General features: G+C 43.2%; 1 protein-coding gene across 2 annotated transcripts in view; it reads right to left on the bottom strand.

Moving 5' to 3' along the window:
* MINDY4 (MINDY lysine 48 deubiquitinase 4) overlaps nucleotides 1-13515 on the bottom strand; it is a 70306-nt gene extending 56791 nt beyond the window's left edge. The window contains exons 1-5 of one of the 2 annotated variants that reach the window (XM_027733452.2): nucleotides 13297-13515; nucleotides 11902-12021; nucleotides 11100-11308; nucleotides 9416-9674; nucleotides 7983-8401 (exon numbers count right to left, since the gene is read on the bottom strand). In XM_027733452.2, coding sequence (XP_027589253.1) covers nucleotides 7983-8401; nucleotides 9416-9674; nucleotides 11100-11308; nucleotides 11902-12021; nucleotides 13297-13359 — 1070 coding nt within the window. In that variant the 5' untranslated portion in view covers nucleotides 13360-13515. The remainder of the gene's footprint in view (nucleotides 1-7982; nucleotides 8402-9415; nucleotides 9675-11099; nucleotides 11309-11901; nucleotides 12022-13296) is intronic. The other variant, XM_027733450.2, reaches the window with a different exon arrangement.
* Between the last annotated feature and the right edge of the window lie 4728 nt (nucleotides 13516-18243).

Raw genomic sequence — 18243 nt, forward strand, 5'->3', positions numbered from 1 at the left:
GCCAGGTGTGGCTTAAGGACAATGCCTAGTGCTATGGACAGATCCCAGACAAAGGTGGAAGGAAACAAGCAAAGGGAATTTACTCTTAGGCTCCTCCAACCCCGCATTCCTTTCCATCCTTTTATCTGAAATGTTGCACTCTGACTAAACTCCCGTTTCCTAGAAATGCCACCCTTGCCCAACACATCCTCTTCCTCTCCTAGTGGGAAAAATGGAATTAATTCCTCAGATGTTGCTCACACACACACTGAGGATGCTGGAAGATGCTGGAATTAGTGAGGTTTTTCTGGCTGATTTTTAACAGGATCTAGCTTATCACTCCATGGCCATGTGAGCTCAGGCCTCATTCCACACAACAGGCTCTCAAGGTGATGAGGACTTTTAGGAGCTGCTCAGCAGCCCCCAGGACCAAAGCTCTATTGCTTCCCAAATTGCCAGGTATTATTTTAGACAAAGCCATCTCATCTAACACACCAATTTCATATATAACACTGAAATATTATGACCCACACTACACAGTTCACTATTCCTAGAAAACCTACTTTTACACCAAACGCACAGTAGGAAAGACTGGAGCCAACCACAGCTGCTGGGTAAATAGTGTACATTATACAACTTTGCTGGAACTATTTTTTCCTTTGAGTTGGAAATTCAATTTTATATTAAAAAAAAAAGTATTAAACCTGGAATGTTGATTAGGATTCCTCATGAAATGTGATATTCATTTATTAACCTTGAACAGAACCATATTTTCCCGTTTCAGTGGGTCAGGACTTATCATCAGTGCAGCCCAGAAACCTCCTTCTTTGTGCTCTGCTTTGTTGCTTTATGCTGACTGAGGGAACATCAAATCCTGCTCTGGACTTTGCTCAGAAACTCATGGCCAGTGTTCTCTGCCAATGTTCTAATGCAGATCAGCTCAGCTTGTGGCTGGGAATGATGAAGCATAAAAATGTGTGAGAGGATCTTCACAGTTTTAGGCACCCAACCATCTATAACTGACAGGTATTGGCTTGGTCCTCGCACAGAAAGTATGCTCTTTTATTCCTGTTAATAACAGAAAGCACGAATATTAATCCTTTAAGGACCATAACACTTTCAAAATAATATTCTGAAAGAGTTATGGCCCTTAAAATATTTATATAATAATATTTTGAAAGCGTCGGATACCTAAAAAAATAAAAAAAAAAAAAAAATCCCAACCCTGAATATATTTTTAAAGGATTTTAAGGATTTCTTTGAAGAAGATTAGTATTTTGTAGCTCTAAGGATTTCCTATCTCCACAGAAGAAGAGTTTTCAGGGACTCTTTTTTTGGAACACATGAAAGAGAAGAGGTAGAATTTTCCATAACACAATGTGTTCACCTGCACTGGTCTCCAGTAATGAAGAAGAAATCCATAGGTGGTTCAGAAAGCAAGTAAAGCCATTTACTCCTTGTCAGTCTTAGAAATTAGAGAGTTGAAGGGAGGTACATTTTCCATAGGAACACATTAAATACATGGAGGAAATACAAAACAACTCAATAAAACCTAACAGAAAAAAAAAACAATAGAAAAATTCAGAGCAGGAAAGATAAAAGCACAGGCAGACAATACAAGCTTTAGACAAAAAGTGCCTAAAGGAACATGAAAAATATTTGGAGTATTTTAACAGAGGTGAACATGCAGCAAGAAACAGAAACATCAGCCAAACATCAACTTTAGCTATGGATAACAGGATAGAAAGAAGCAAATGCAAGGGGTATATAACAGAAAATTTCCTTATAATAAGGACTGCTAGAAACTGGAATATATTATCAGGGGAGAGGTGTCACTTGAGTCATTTAACACTGGACTAGACAAAACCTGGAAAAAGTATTACAGCAAATACATATATATAGTAATGATTAATCTGCCATAGAAAGAAATGACCTTAAAAGGTCTTTTCCATCTTTAATTTCTAAGATTCTGCGAAATATGAGTAATGTTCCACTGAGGAACTTGGTATCTATGGCAATTCCCTAACCCAACCCTGTTTGTGTTAGAATGCAGAGCACTGCTAGAAAAGGGCTCATCACCAAACAGTGAGGGATATTTTGGGAACGGGAAGCACTTAACAGTGCCCAGCTAAGGTGAACTCAGTTGAGACACTAATGCAGGAAGAGAAACCCTGGCTCTGAACTCGCTGACACTCGTGTTCCTGGTGATGCAGATGAAGTGCATCAGAGATACTCAGGTTTTGGTTGGAAACAGGATCTGAAGCCAAGCTCCACAGTCATAAACCAGTCCCTGCTGTCTGAAATATCCATCTGGCCTGGCAGACTGCTGGAAGGAAACCACGAGCTCACAGTGAGTTTGCGGCCAAGGCTGATGGCACGGCAGAGGAGGGGATGGCAGACGCAATCGGGGGAGAGGGTAAGAAGGGTTCAAAGGATGTCAAAGGATGAGTGGAGAATTAATTATCCTCCCTGCTCCTGAAACTGTGTCACAGATCTCTTCGGACAATGGGATCCACTGCTTTATCCTTTTGCTCCTTAATGGCAGGGGGAAATTTTTGTTCTGAGGTAACGATATTCCCAATTCTCTGTGCCTCTCCGACAGCCATTCCCTCTGAATTTCTCAGAAATTGGCAAGATATCCTTAACTTCAGGTCCTGATTGCAAAGCCCTTTTGTTCCCTTGGGTCTCTGATTCCAGTTTTACACTGTTTTTCTTCTTTCAGTGCTCTGATTCTAGTTTTTACACTATTTTTCTTAGAATTAGAGGAGGGAAGTTACTTGAGTTTATACACAAAAACTAGAAGTTCAAGCATCACATTCTTAAGCACCAGAAGTGAGATGGAGCTGTACAGACAATATCTGCCCATCTAACTCAGCAAAAGGTGGTTCCACCACCCTGAAGAACTGCAGGGGACCAGAACAGGTTTACACATTCAGAAACTATTCAGCTGAAAACTGGAGGGTTTCCACAGCACCACCACACCTTGCACTGAGAGGATTAAGGGGCATGGAAAATTAGGAGAGCACTTCAGAGGCTGCAGAGGCAACAACTGCAACACATCTCTGTAGCTGAGGTAGAAGAACTGTTTCCCCATGGCTGTGAAGTGGGTTTTCTTGCCTTCCTCAATTTTATTTTCTCAAGGCATGAAAGGGGAAAATCTTGACCTTCTAATACCATGTAGCCTTCCCAAATGACTCATTATTCACACTGGTTTTTACTGGAAAAGTAATAGAAAGTCTTTAATCCAGGGACAGTCATCAACTTCAACACCCATTTATTTTTTTACAGTTCCTGAAGATCATAAATTCATTGCACTACAGATCCTTGTTCTTTAGTCTGTGTGCTCAGGTTAGTGATAAATACTCCCCTCCTGTAGGGGATTCAGATTAAGGAAAATCACAGATGGATTTAGGTTGGAAGGGACCTCTGGAGGTCACCTGGTCCAAGCCCTGCTCCAGAGATGGTTAACCCCACCTCTAGATACTAAAGGTGACAGAGAACCTTTCCTCACTGCCCTTCAAGGCTGTGCCCAGGCTAAAAAACTCAGCAGAGCCTTTACGTTTGCTACCTTTGACCTGAGTTTGTTCCCTCAACATCGTCTCTCCCAAGTTCCTCTGGATCTTGCAGCTTAAGAAGATAATCACAACTACAGATACGGCAATTTTTAGTTGGAATCTTGGATCAGTCACTTGAATTGGGTACTTTTAAATGTAAGTTTTTATTCCATTGAAAATCTCGAAATAAAAGAAATTGAAAAGCAGGGAATCATCCACATTTTACTTGGCCTCACACACAATGAACACAACTGAGAGGAACAAGGGCTCAAGAAAAACAGAGGAACAGTGAGAAATACTCCTTTGAGGATGGACTATAAATGACAGCATCAAAGTTACCCAGAAGGGGTTTCAAATTCTCCAGTGAAGTGGCACTGAGACATAAATGTCGTTTTTAATTTGTTAAGTTAAATAAAATTGATATGAAGAAGCAGGGAGGAATTGCTGACATAATTCTATACGTACTTTTTGTATAACATCACCATGTTCCAGCATTTAAAGGGTGGCTACAAAGAAGATGGAGACTCCCTTCCTACAAGGAGTCACATGGAAAAGATGAGGGGCCATGGGTACAAATTACTCCTGGGGATATTCCAACTGGACACAAGAGGAAAGTTTTTCACAATGAGAACAATCAGCCATTGGAACAATCTCCCCAGGGAAGTGCTGGATTCCCAAACACTGGACACTTTCAACATTCAGCTGGACAGGGTGCTGGGTTGCCTTGTCTAGACAATGCTTTTGCCAAAAGGTTGGGCCAGATGATCCTTGAGGTCCTTTTCAACCTGATGTTCTGTGATTCTATGGATTGAGAAATTAAATCAGCTGCTGTTTGCTTACAGCTGAGAATACACGAAGATTTGCTGCCACCTATATATTGGTTTTTTTCCTGGATTAATTAGAAAACAATGTTATTCTAAAAAAAAGGTATATAGAATCTGGGTAGGTATGCAAACTCTACAGCATGTTATACTTTATGAAGTAATCCCTCATGACATGGAAAAGAATATAATCATGGCATAAAGAACTATCATTGACTCAAGAGAACAAAAATTTCTGTTCCTCCTGTTATTATTTCTTTCATTAAAACATGTGAGTCAAAATACTGCGCAACTGCATTTCCCCAGGATATTTTGTATTCCTGCCCTCTCAGTTTCTAAGCATTTATTCAATAACATTCAGCTTGTCTTCTGAAGTATGGCAGTGGTTTTACTTCAGCTTTTTCTTCTACGTAGACACAGGATGCCTTTACCCTGGCTAGGCTACAACAGCATTTTTTGCATGTGAGAAAAGAGAATGAAAAAGTAGAGCAAATAGAAAGAACAATAAAATTTATCTTTAGTTTTGTATGGGAAACAAAACCAGAATTGCAGATTCTGTGAATGAACTAGCTGTGGTTAATTCTACAGAGATTTTCAGCTACTCATCTAAATACTTAGGTTAACATTTATGTCAGAGGTGTCAGGTAACAGAAGATGGAAGAGGATCCAGACTAATATCCACTCACACATTGTAATTTTTCATGCCTCAAAATGCTCAAGCACTCTGGCCAAATCCTGAAAGGCTCTCAAACACTGCAGGATTTGGCTGAAGGGATAGAAAAGTCTCGCAAGAGCCAGGCCTTATATTGTCAAGGTTTCTTTGGAGTCTCACTTCTACTCCCTGTTCCTTCTACTTAACTTTAGGAGTATCAGCATCCTGCTGCTTTCTGTGAGCGTTTTCAGGAGCTCAGAGCTCAGCAGGAATTCAAATGCTCTGCTGGCTTTAACTCAAACCAGCTGGCAGGAATGTCCCTGTATTCCTCTGGAGACAGATTTCATGGACTCTGCTTAGGAAAGAGCTCCCTCTGCTGCTCTCGCTGAGACCAAACCAGCCCTCTGAAGGAAGGGAACTATTTCAAACCACCTCCTGCAGCAGTGGAGCACAGGATCACAGCATATGGCACTAACTGGGGCAGTGGGGCACCTCACTATGGTCCAGTTTCTCCTTTTCAGGTCCCTCCACGATTACTGCATAAGGTTTGGGAATGTCAGCTCAGTGCATCAGTACAGCTGAGTGAATCACAGAACCAGGGAATCATCAAGGCTGGAAAAGATCTCTAAGATCGTGGAGCCCAACTGTTACCCCAGCACTGCCGTGTTCACCACTAAACACTGTCCCCAGGGGTCACAATCACACGCCTTTTGAACACTTCCAGGGATGGTGACTTCACTACCTCCCTGAGCAGCCTGTTCCAAAGCCTGACCACCCTTTTGGTGAAGAAATTTTCCCTAATATCCAATCTAAATCTCCCCCAGCATGAGTTGAGGCCATTTCCTCTGGTCCTGTCACTTGTTATCTGGGAGAAGAGCCCAACTCCCACCTGGCTCCATCCTCTTGTCAGGGAGCTGGAGAGAGGGAGAAGATCCCCCCTGAGCCTCCTTTTCTCCAGGCTGAGCCCCCTCAGCTGCTCCTCACCAGACTTGTGCTCCAGACCCTTCCCCAGCTCCCTTCCCCTTCTCTGGACAAATGTATTTCTTGCCACAAGGGGCCCAAAACCAAACACAGGATTCAAGGTGTGGCCTCCCCAGTGCCGAGCACAAGGAGACAATCACTGCCTTGGTCCTGTGGCCACGCTATTCCTGACCCAGGCCAGGATGCCAGTGGCCCTCTTGGCCACCTGGGCACACCTGGGCTCATGTTCAGCTGCTGCCAACCAGCACCTCCAGGTCCTTTCCCGAGGGACAGCTTTCCAGCCACTCTTCCCAAGCCTGTAGTGTTGCACGGAATTGTCGTGGCCCAAGCGCAGGACCCAGCACTTAGCAAGTCAAGTTAGCACAAGAGTTATCTTGGTCAGACATGGTGTTCCCAAAGAGTTTTATCTAGTTCACTATGCCTTTGACACTCATAAATAATGAACTATATATTGATTATCAAATACCAGGGACACAACTGTTCTTCTCAGCTTTGTCGGGGAGCTGCCAAAGCCCACTGAAGCTGTGTTCTCTACCTCAAATAATGCTGAATGTGAGGCAATAAACCATCCTGAGACTGGAAAGGATAAAGCAATGGGTCAGTACTACATTACACACTCAGTCAACCTTAACAAAATGAGAGTTGTGTGGAGTCAGATCCCATTGCTTCTGCTTCCACAGTGACTTATGAGCTGGCTCTCCACATTCACATGGAATCACATGAGACTTAATAAATCCTTCTGGAAGTAGAACATCAAAGATGGGTCTGCAGGCACCAGTTCCAGTCCAGCAACAGTTGAACAGCCACTACCTGACATGCCTCAGCTTTCCAGTAAAATATATAATGGAGAACTGACTTCCTGTGAGTTTTCAGACCTCAGACTGTAGAACTTCGGCCCGTTACTCAATAATCTTGAACAAATGAAGTTAGCTAGTAGTGTAATGCTGGTGGCTATTTTCAGTTGTTTTTGGTTCCAGACAGGAAGCAAATACCACTCCTGGCCCATTTTTAGCTCCAGTAGATCCCCAGTTTGTTAAATCCCACAGCCCCTAACATAAAAGTGGAGAGACCTAACATATAATTGCTTCCTTCTCAACAGGGCCTCAACACACAGTATCTCAAGATTTATAAGAAATTAAATTAGGGAACAAAGTAGCAATAGTAATTTTTAAAAACCCGGCTGCAGTTTTAGAGTATCAACAAGTTTTTGCAGCACTTAAAAAAAAGGCAACAAAACCTGGCTGCTGTTAAATTTAGTAAAACAGAAATACTACTTTATGGCCCATGGAAAGGGATGTGCCTTGAGTTTATGGAGCAGCAGGTGATGTAAACTGAAAGATATTTCTACTAATTCTAAAACACACTCACCTCCAGCACGGGGAGAGAACAAGAGCAACCCTCAGGGTGCCTGAGCCTTGTGTATCACTTTACTACTGACATCTGTGTGCCCTGTAGGATGCAGGTTTCTCTCCACCTGCTCCCGCTTTCCCATCTGTAGTAGGGGCAGAGTGGCTGGTACTCACCCCATGCTCAAAGGTGTTTGGGGACTAGTGATGAGAAGTGCTGGATAATGAGGCAGCAGATTTTATCATGCAGATTTTATACCCACATGGAAAGGGCACAGCTGCCCTGCACTGCTCAAATCCAGACCATCTGCAGCGACTCAGAATTCCAGAGTCGTTCAACTCTCATGGATGACTCCACCTGAAGCATTTCAAAACCCAACCCAAGTCACAGCCCCACTACAAAGCCAGCTTAGAGAGATCCCAGTCGGGGTCCTACTGCTTAGGAACCCCCAAATAAACAACATCCCATGCCTCCCACTCTGAAATTCTACACAGAAAGAAAAATATATTAAAAAAAGATCAATTTAAAGTATAAGATAAAGAAAAATACATATTTGGAGCTCACAGGAAATTCTTCTAAAATTTCTATATCTATGTGAGTTAATGCAGGAGAATAAATTTAACACAATATTCTTACAAATACTCTTACCTGTGGCCTGACAACCGACTCTCACTTTTCTTGAGGGATCTTTCCCTTTTCTCTCTCCCAGACCCTGAATGCCTGTGAGGGGCACTCACTTTAAGGCTTTTTTCACTGCTGTCTGTACCAAAGCTTGGAACTGATTTTCTTTCCTCTGTCTTGGTCCTCTCTCTCTCAGACAGTAGCCTGGCAATAAAGTCATCTGGATCTTTGGGGACATTCCTTAGTTTTTCAGAGGCTGAACTCGTGTGTGAGCCTGGCACAGTCTTTGATGCAAACTCCACGTTTACTTGTGTTGGAGATCCTTTGCTTTCCTGAAAATCAGTACTTGGGACTCTCAGCTCATGTTCTTCATGCTCTTCACCCTTGACCTGTGCTGTGCTGCTTATGCTGGTAGATCTTCTTGAAAGCCTCCTTTTTTGGAGATCCTGGAAATAAGAGCCAGACATTAAAATTTTACCATCTTTAAATAAACATGAAAAGCAAAGGAAAGCTCTAGCACTAACTTCTGGGCTAAGAAATTTGCTTACTAGTAGGAATCAGGTTATAGAGTAAATCAGATTTTTTAAAAATTGATAATAAATAAAGACACACTTAAAATTTACTTAAATTTTGAACAGTATTAAAGAGTACCTACACAATTAAAAACTGCTTTCTTTTACCCAATGGCATCAATTAAATACTTCCTAAAACCTTAACTTTGGGGTTATATCCAACTCAAGAAACCAAAACATATAAGACATTTTACTGGAAAGACTGCCCACCACAGGTATCTAGTCTTTATTTCCAAATCAAGAGATATATAGAAAAATCCAACTAATTAATTTAACTTCCATATGCTCTTCAGTATTATCTAAATTATATACCTAGAATATTTAAATTTCTCATTATTGCAAGCTTAATTTTACACAGGGAAAGTCCCTGCCTATATAAAAGGAGCATGAAGGAAAAAAAGTAGGCAAGTCTTTTAACTGTTTTGAAAACATTTATTGCTGGAATATGGTCTGATGATTTGATCAACTCAGAAACATATTTCTAACTGAAAGCAGTTTTCAGTTCCAAACTGCTACTGATTAAATGGGAAGTTTTGGAAAAACCTGAGTACAACAGATACTGTGAAGGTAAAAAAAGCAATTTTCCCAGGAAAATGGAAAATCCAATCTATCAAGAATTATCAAGAATGGGAAAGATTTATAAAGGAATTGGTGACCAAAATCACAGGCATGCAGGGGGTAGTTGTCTGCAGTGGTTATACCTGAAACAGTTTGAATCTCTGAATTAACCAGAACAACTTCCCTAACCTACCACATCTTTTCAGCCTGCAGATTTAATGGATTAACATGCAGGAGTCATTTCAATATTATTTGCAAATGACTTTATTGCAGAAGGTTAGATAAAAAAATCCATGGCAAGCCAAATATTTTGTAAGTGCTGGGAATCACCTCTGGTGAACTTGCTACTGGTCCAGCCATCATTCCTCTGGCAATGAGACCAGACCTGAGCTTTGACTTCTCCTTCACTGTGGATTTCGTCTCCTCGGAAATCGTTGCTGCTTTTAAATCTTCTTGACTATCTTTTAACTTTTTGTCCCCATCAGAGGGTAAGTGGCTGTTGGGTATTGTTCCTGTGTGGCACTTTTCACTTCTGTGCTGATGTCTTCTGGATGAAGGAATTTTATCCAGTGGATTCTCGACATCATATCTACAAGGAAGAAAAAGGAAGAGCTTGAGACAGCAAAATAATGCACCATTAAGTTAATGAAGACATCTACTTGGCTAAGTAAAGCACTGCTGTCAAATTAACTTATATTTATTCTAGAAATGGCACTCAAATACAGTCACCTTTCACTTAAACATCTGTATGTAGGTCTTCAGGACATTATTTCAGTGTCACTTTTATATGTCACAACTGGTTATGATATGTATAACACTTCACTCTTATGCTTACTGATTTTGATATGTAATGGGTTCAAAATGAAAGAGGGGAAATTTAGGTGAGATACACAAAAGAAATTCTTCCCTGTGAGGGTGGGGAGGCCCTGACACAGGTTGCCCAGAGAAGCTGTGGCTGCCCCATCCCTGGAGGTGTCCAAGGCCAGGTTGGACAGGGCTTGGGGCAACCTGGGCTAGTGGAAGGTGTCCCTGCCCATGGCAGGGGGTTGGAACTGGATGGTCTTTAAGGTCCCTTCGACCCAAACTATTCCATGATTCCATGATTTCCTAGGAGGGGGTGTCAGTGCCACTTTGCTGTAGAGGGAGCGCAAGGGCCAGTTAATGGTGCTGGTCCTGCTGTGCCCTCACAGAGCAGTGTCAGGGACTCCTCTGCAGGACAAATCCATAGAGAAAGGGGGGGGAAAAAAGAGGAAGAAAAAAAGAAAAGAGGAAAAAAATTGATTCCTTTGCCCTGCCTCCTTTTCAAATGTTGCTTCGAAGCCCAACTTAAAACATCTTGGTTTTCTTCCCCTACTAAATTGAGTTGGTGGGTTTGTTTCAAGCACTGACACTCAGATTTAGCTGCTTTGAACATGTGTTTAGGATGAGGAATAAAATCTGATTAATTCCCTAGGAGAGCAAGCTGGGAAGGTAAATTACACTTTTGTGCCAATTTTAAAAGCTCTCTGTGGAAGCACGGGGCTGTTAGTCCTCCTTGAGGCACTAATACATGAAAAACTTGGTTACATACTGTTTTCAGGTATTCTGCAAGATGAAAGCAACCTACACTATCTGTAACAACACTGAATTTAAAACATTAAGCCTTGCTTCTATGTAAGGCATGAATATACCTGCAGTTTGAGCGTAGGTGCTTTGTTTCACATCCAAACATGCTTCAATGTGAGTATTTCCAATTTATATGGCATAAAAGCTCACATTTCTATGTCTTTCAGTGACTAAAAGATGTAATTGAGATTATCAATCTTCATAATTGGTAGGGAACATAAAAGACCATTTCTGAAGGGTGGCTTGCACAGGAGATTTTAATAATCTGTATACTTAAGCTTTGTGGTACTAGGATAATTAATAAAAGGTAATGTAGGTGAAGGTATAAATGATAAAATTTTTAACACTATTTCCCTTAATTTAAAAATAAGTGAAGACACAGGACAAAGAGAAATAAATCAGACTGTACCTGGAAGCTTGAGTTTTGCTTTCATCGAGTGTAATGGCATTCCCATGCACATGATCCTCATCCAAGAGGTCGGGTGGATGGGATGTCGAGCTCTTACTTTGAGGAGCTGACAGAGTAGAACTGGAACCAGTGCTCCTGGAAGTCCCACGGTGTTCGAGGAAGTAATTAGTAATAATTTCAAGAAGTGTTTTCAGTGGGTTCTCCTTTGCCTTTCCCAAAAGAAAAATGGAGTTCTTGGTGACTATTGAAATGCTTTGTTAGTCTTACTGCAGCCTAAGACAGGATATCCTTTTTAACCTGTGCAGTAACTGAACATATTAACTATTTCCATGTGTGTACCCCAGATGTGACAGAACAAACAACCCAGGAAAATGGAAGATGTCAGCTAGAGAAGGTTAAGAGCTTGAAGGTCCTGCTGTGTTAAAGGAATTAAGCATGATACAAAAAAAACAATGTGTTACAGTCATTTCTTACCCTCACTTTAGCTAAACATTGCAAAGGGTGGTAACTGTGTCAGAACACTTCTTTTCTACACTGGGAGGATTTTTTGAGGTGACTTATAACAGGACTGCCTCATGCTGCTTCTCAAAGGCATCTTGGTACCTTAAATCATGAGTGAACTGGAGATGGATATTACCCATTGATGTCCCTGCCATCAGCTATTGCTGTCTACATTACATTTCAAAGGATAATAAATGCTAGAAGTTTAATTTTTATGTGCTGTGTTGTATATAAAGTTACTAATAGAAATGGGCATGTAAAGGTACTTCCACAATTTGGGAAGCACCATGTACTCCCTTACCTTGTTCTGCTTGTACAAGGAGTGCAGGTGTAGGACATTCCGAAGCTCATTCCTGTTATTGATGCTGAGCTCAGAACGTGGAAGCTCCCGGTCCATGATGGTGATGGTTTTCTTCAAACCCTGAGAAGGAAATGTGTCAAACCTTTTATTCTGGATTTTGTTGGATGTAACATGAAGCTTGTGCATGGCAGTAATCAGTAACCAGGTAACCCCGAGAACCTGTGCCTTAACCCAACTAATTTAAGTGGTACAACACAACACTACTATTTTGAGAGAGAAAGCCCCAATTCCTTCCGTGAAGGGTTATTGTTACAAGAAAAGGATTTGTTTTTCCGCAGATGGAGTGTCTGGCTCAGATTTAGGGAACTAAGGACAAGCTGTGGTAAATAAAGGATCATTATCACAGCTGGCTCTGATGTGTAGGAGAGGTTTGGAGGGAAGCAGCGCCCCTCGTTTTGACCCCAGGGTTGAAAATACGAATTTGGAGACAGGATGCAAAACGTGAGACTGAGGTTTGTGTAGCACTTAATAAGACAGTGGCTGTTTTAATTTCTGATACAAGCTAACTCATTCCTGCCACTGGGGGTCTGTTATCAGGACTGAACATAAATACAATAGGTACTGTCACCTGGAAATGTGAAGGTGTCTTTTCATCTGCTCAGTCCCACACTCCCCACACCCACGTGTGGTCCAAAGTTTCCTTTACAACTTTAAGAAAAGTACAATGGCCTCTTTCCTCCCCTTCTCCCTGTCTCCTTCCCCCCCAAGTAAATCTGCTTTCTGACGAATTACTACTGAAAACTGGGGGAAAGTCACAGGTTACCAATTTCTCTAGAACTGTTACCTTCTGCCTTTTTCCCATCACCACCACCACCTAAATATTTGTCCTGGGAGGCTTTGTATGTCTCTTGTAAACACAACGATAACAACAAAATAGATAGTTAATAGGGGGAAAACAAACAAACAAACAAACAAACCAAAAACCCAAACAAACAAAACCCCAAACAAAACAAAAACAAACAAACAAAAAACCACAACAAACCAAACCAAGCCAAACAAACAAACAAAAAAACAAACAAAAAACCAAAACACAAACCACTGAAACCGTGTTTGTTAATTTAAGTTTCGCAGGCATGTGTGGGCAAGGACGGGGCTTTCTCAGACCGGGAGGAAGCTGCTTCCATCGTCAGGAATAACAAGGCACTCTGGGAAATGTAGTTCAGCAACTCACCCGAGAAGCTGTTACCCTTCAGCTCCAGCTGCTTTCACCCTGGAATATACTTCCCCCCTCCCAGCATCCCTCAATTTTTATTTTTTTTTTTTTTTTAAGCACTTAACACTTCCCACGTGTCGTTCTCATTTGGGCTAAGCTGGAGAAAAATCAAGAGGAGTTACCTTTCTACTGAGAAATTCTCTCACCAGCGATGCGGCCACTTCTTCCACAAAGGAGTTGTCCATCTTTTAGCCCAAACCCTGCTCGTGGGGGGGAGATGTTTTTTACTCCTCCTCCCAACTCCCTGGAGCCCGGCGGCATCGCAGCTCCTCGGGGCGGCTGTGCCGGGCCGGCTCCCGCAGGGATGTTGCTGTGGAGACCATGTCATAGGAAGCTGGGAGAACTCCTCCCCCTGGGAAGGAAGGGAGGAAGGAAGGAAGCCGAGTAGACTTAGGATTGCGAGAGTTCGCGGTGTAGCAGCTGGGTGAGAGCCTCTGTGGTTGCTTTAAATTTACCCCCCAAAAAAAAAAAAAAATTAGGAGAGAGAAAGGACGTTCAAATCTCAGCGAGGGAACGGATTTAGGATTATTTCTGTCTTTAAGAAGCGTATGTAGTTATTTGCTGTCGAATACTCCTGTGCTAATTTAACTTTTACCATATATATTCCTTTTGTATAAAACAAACTAATTCATTAGTTATCTTAGCAGCTTCTAAGTCAGAGAATCACAGAACTGTTTAGGTTGGAATAGACCACTGAGATCATTAAGTCCAACCTGTGACCCAACACCACCGTGTCAACTGGTGTGACATCCAGTCTTTCCTTAAATACCTCCAGGGACAGTGACTCCACCACGTCCCTGGGCAGACCATTCCTATGTCTAATCACACTTTCTGTGCAGAAATTCTTCCTAATGTCCAACCTGAACCTCCTCTGGCGCAGCTGAAGTCTATATGTCCCCCGTCCTGACACTTGCTACCTGGGAGAAAAGCCCGACCCCCACCTGGCTACACCCTCCTGTTGGGGGGTTGTAGAGTGACAAGGTCCCCCCCAACCCTCCTTTTCTCAAGACTAAACACCCCCAGCTCCCTCAGCAGCTCCTCAAAGGACATGTGCTCCAGACCCCTCCCCAGCTTTGTTGTCCTTCTTTGGACCCGCTCCAGCCCCTCCATGTCCTTCCTGAATTGAGGGACCCAGAACTGGACACAGCACTCGAGGCTTCCCCAGTGCCAAGTACCAGGGAAGAATCATCACGTCCCTGGTCCTGCTGGACACACTGTCACTGGTACAAACTAAGCTTAATCTCTCACACTGGCTGTGTCTGGGGTGGGAGATTCATCAGCTGAACCTTTCAGGTTACACCTACTTGAGCCAATAATATGATCAAGGCAGGGATTGTGGTGAGTGACACTTTGGGCTTGGGGATCTGATGGGGGTACACTCTGGCCCGGGGTATTGACCCAGAATGGAGATTCCACAGCCTGGCCAGCCTCTTCCAAAACTTGACCACTCTTGAATGGGTAAACTGTTTTCCTTATTGCATGAAGATTTGCTATAGCTTCTGTCTGTTTTGTCTTACCCCTTTAACTGTGCCCTCTGAGGTGAGTCTGGCTTTGTCTTTGCTTTAACCCACATTTAATAGTTGTTTACAGCATATAAAGACTTTCCAAGTCTTATTTTCCCTTATTTTCACCACGTGATACATGGACTCCATCAAAATTCCTCTGATGAATTCCTCCAGCATCATGTCAGGTACAGGCTGGAGCTCTCCCAGCAACACACCTGACCCAGGGTTCTGTGTTCTTTCCCCTTCAGAGTTCCCTAAACAACTCCAGATGTTTTGTGTTAACACAGTTTGTTGGAGATGAGATTCCCATTCCTTGAGATTCCCTTTCCCCAAGGTCTTCAGAATGATTTTTGGTTGCATTGAGTGATAGTGTCTGCCAAGGTGTGATGCTGTTGAGGTACAGGGGTGCCTACCCACCTGATCCATATATCCCATCAACTTGATTATCCTCATCAGCTGCCAGGTCAGTGGCAGCCCCTTCCCTCAGTGCAGCAAGTCCAATGTGGCAGCACCCACCCTTGTGCACCTAATTACTTTTTACTTAACCCATCAGCTGCATCCCTCCCACTCCAGTTTCCCAGCATCTCCACAGCTGCTGCAGATGGATTCCTAAGGCTGTTAACTGCAAATTTCCCACATATCCTTAATCTCTGCCTGATCAAAGAGCTGCCGAATGGTCACACTCTGGGGACATGGCACTCCTGTCTGTGTGGGTCTGATAATCAACAGCAACTGGGGCTGCCTTCTGGTTTTAATTAGTCACAAATGTCACTGCCCCAGCTTCAGGGTCCCTGTTGGTGACAGTCACTGCTCACCCACAGCTGGGGCAGCACGGTGTGCAGTGTAATTTGGATGGTTCAGCATCAATAGCTACTGATCATATGCAGTCTAGAAACATTCTTCTGGTTCAGGGCTAAGGGAGATGCTGCCAGTACCGTGGCACTTCCAGCCATCCAGCAAATGTGAGGTCTGGAAAGACTTCTTAAAGTTTTCTTTGAACATTGTGGTATCTGTAAATACCATTATCCTCCAGAGGGGGTAACACTTAATGGAGTGGAATAGCTCTGGCTTTTAAAAGGCACCTGGAGTGGGCTGACAACTCTTTGACAGAGAATTTGGAATACAATAAAGTCTGGTATCAGTGCAAAGTAATTAGAACACGTTACATATTGCTTGTATAATTGCACACAGTGATGTGTGTGCTGCAGTTTGTTGACTCCCCCTGTTCTCTGCTCTGTGCTCTGGAAAACATAATGGCACTTAAAACCTGATGGTTTATATGCTGGTTAAGGTGACCTTTATTTCTCTACTTAATGCTCTGGCATTTTTTGCAAAAATGCAGGACATTTCACTGTACAAAAAAGAAAGTGAAATGCATAAAAGTGCAGCAACTTTTTCTGATCATAAGGCATTTTTGTAAATAAGGGGATTGGTGAGTGACTGATTTGCACAGAAAAGAACTTGACTGGTATTTGGGGTGCTGAGTAAAAAGCTGATTGAGCTCCTTGTTGCCAAAGCATTTTTTAGGTCCACCGTGTTTATTTTTCTGTTGCTTGTCTTTTTTTCAGCTCTTGGCTCAATCAGAAGTGGGGGGGGGGGGGGATAAGTGGAAAGCATGAGAAAGATACAGATGACTCAGAGCTCTGAACACACACAGAGCCACAAAATAGAGAGTAACTTCCCAGGACAGTAGTTGGAAATAAAGTTTAATGAGGAGACAGGACAGACTGCACTGACCATGTGCAGAAAGACAAATGTACTGACAAGCCCTGGCTGCACACATCAAGCCCCTTCTAACTCCTTACCTTTCTATTTATATGTAGGTAATCTTTCCAAAAATACCTCGATCCTTACCTTCTCCTGTCTTTGGTTCCTTCCCTCAAGGGAAGGAACTTCTTAGTAAGTTTTGAACTATCCTGTGTCGTATAAACCTCCTCCTCAGTCCAGAGGGTGCTCAGGAGAGCCCTTTTGTTGTATTGTTGATGTTTCTCCTGTGGCAACCCTGAAGGAGATGCTGCTGGGGCTTTTTCTCTCCAGGTAAGTTATTGGGGTCCCCTTGCCTGTTCAGCTTTGCTCCTTCAAGCTGAAGACTCCTGTGATAACTCAGAGTAGCCAGGGCATGGTATTGCTCAGGTTTTCCCATTTGCTGCTCTCTCTCTGGGCTTCTTTGTGAAGATGAACCTTTTCTCACACAACCTGACAGCTCTTCCTCCCTGCAGCTTTCTCTTCTCCAGGCTGAACAAGCCCTGTCCCCTCAGGAAACTCTAACAGGACACATGCTCCAGCCCCTGCCCATGTTGGTGGCCCTCTACTGAACTCAACCCAGTTGGTCAGTGTGTTCCTTGTACCGGGGGTACCAAAAACGTGTGTGACATTTCACATACACAAACCAGGGGCGTGTGATCTAATGTGATCTAAACTCCCCAGAGCCAAGGGGGTTAATAATTCCCCTCAGGCATTTTTTCCTTGATTAATAGGCAATGCTCCATTTAATAGAGCCCAGGATGCCATGAGCAACCTTTGCTGCCAGGGCACAGTGCTGGCTGGTGTACAGGTTGCTGGCTACCAAGACCTCCACGTCATTTTCCACAGACTATTCCAAATAATCACCATCTCCTTCATGCACTCAGAAGCGTGTTCCAGTAGGACTCATCATTTCCCCATAAACTGTGGGAAAGCTGACCAGCTTGTTGAGCCCTGGGTAGAACTTTTGGCCTCTTTTTGAAGACAGGTGCAGCACTTGTCTTCCACCTCCCTGGAACTCCACAAGTGTTCAAAGATGACAGAGCAGCCTTGCTGTGATACCAGTCATGTATGTGAGAGAAGCAGCACTTATTTTAGCCCTTAAAGTCTTCTACAAGCATGAACTCTGAGTGAGCTCTGGCTTTTCTGACACCGCCTCCACATGTCTTGGCAGTGTTTCTGAGCTCCTCCATCGTAACCTGTGTTCTCTCACAGAGCTCTAGTCATACAAGCCTCTTGTATTGATGTGCTCATGGTCTCCCTTAACCCATGTGAATGAGCAGCAAGTGCCCAAAGACTGGATGAGCCTTGGCAGTCTCTCCTCAGCATCACTGATCCAAGCCTGGGGGAAGTAACAAATCTGCCTGGACAGAGGGTGGTTCTTTTCCTCGTCATCTGGCTCTGAGCTCTCCACATTAAGGTGCCAGAACCCGAGGGAGAGGCTCTAAAATTATTTGGAGCCCTGATCACAACTAATGTGGGCAGATATACCATCCTGCTCTAGAGGAGTGGTTTGCTTTTTGGCCACTTACTGAAATGTCTTTGGAAACAGGATGAAACTGGCCTTTGAGACTTCATGAAGAGGCTGGAACAGGTTGCCCAGAGAGGTGGTGGATGCCCCATCCTTGTAAACATTCGAGGTCAGGTTGGATAGGGCTCTGAGCAACCTAGTCTGGTTGAAGATGTCCCTGCTCATTGCAGAGGGTTGGACTGGATGGCCTTTAAAAGCCCCTTCCAACTGAAACTGTTCTCTGACTCTATGACGCTTGTCTTCCTTGGAATTGCCTCAGACTAAGCTTTGCCTTGCTGGTGCCTTCCAAC

This window comes from Pipra filicauda, unplaced genomic scaffold (assembly GCF_003945595.2).
Source record: "Pipra filicauda isolate LSUMZ 115617 unplaced genomic scaffold, ASM394559v2 scaffold1_size10287979_pilon, whole genome shotgun sequence".
In the NCBI taxonomy this organism is placed as follows: domain Eukaryota; kingdom Metazoa; phylum Chordata; class Aves; order Passeriformes; family Pipridae; genus Pipra; species Pipra filicauda.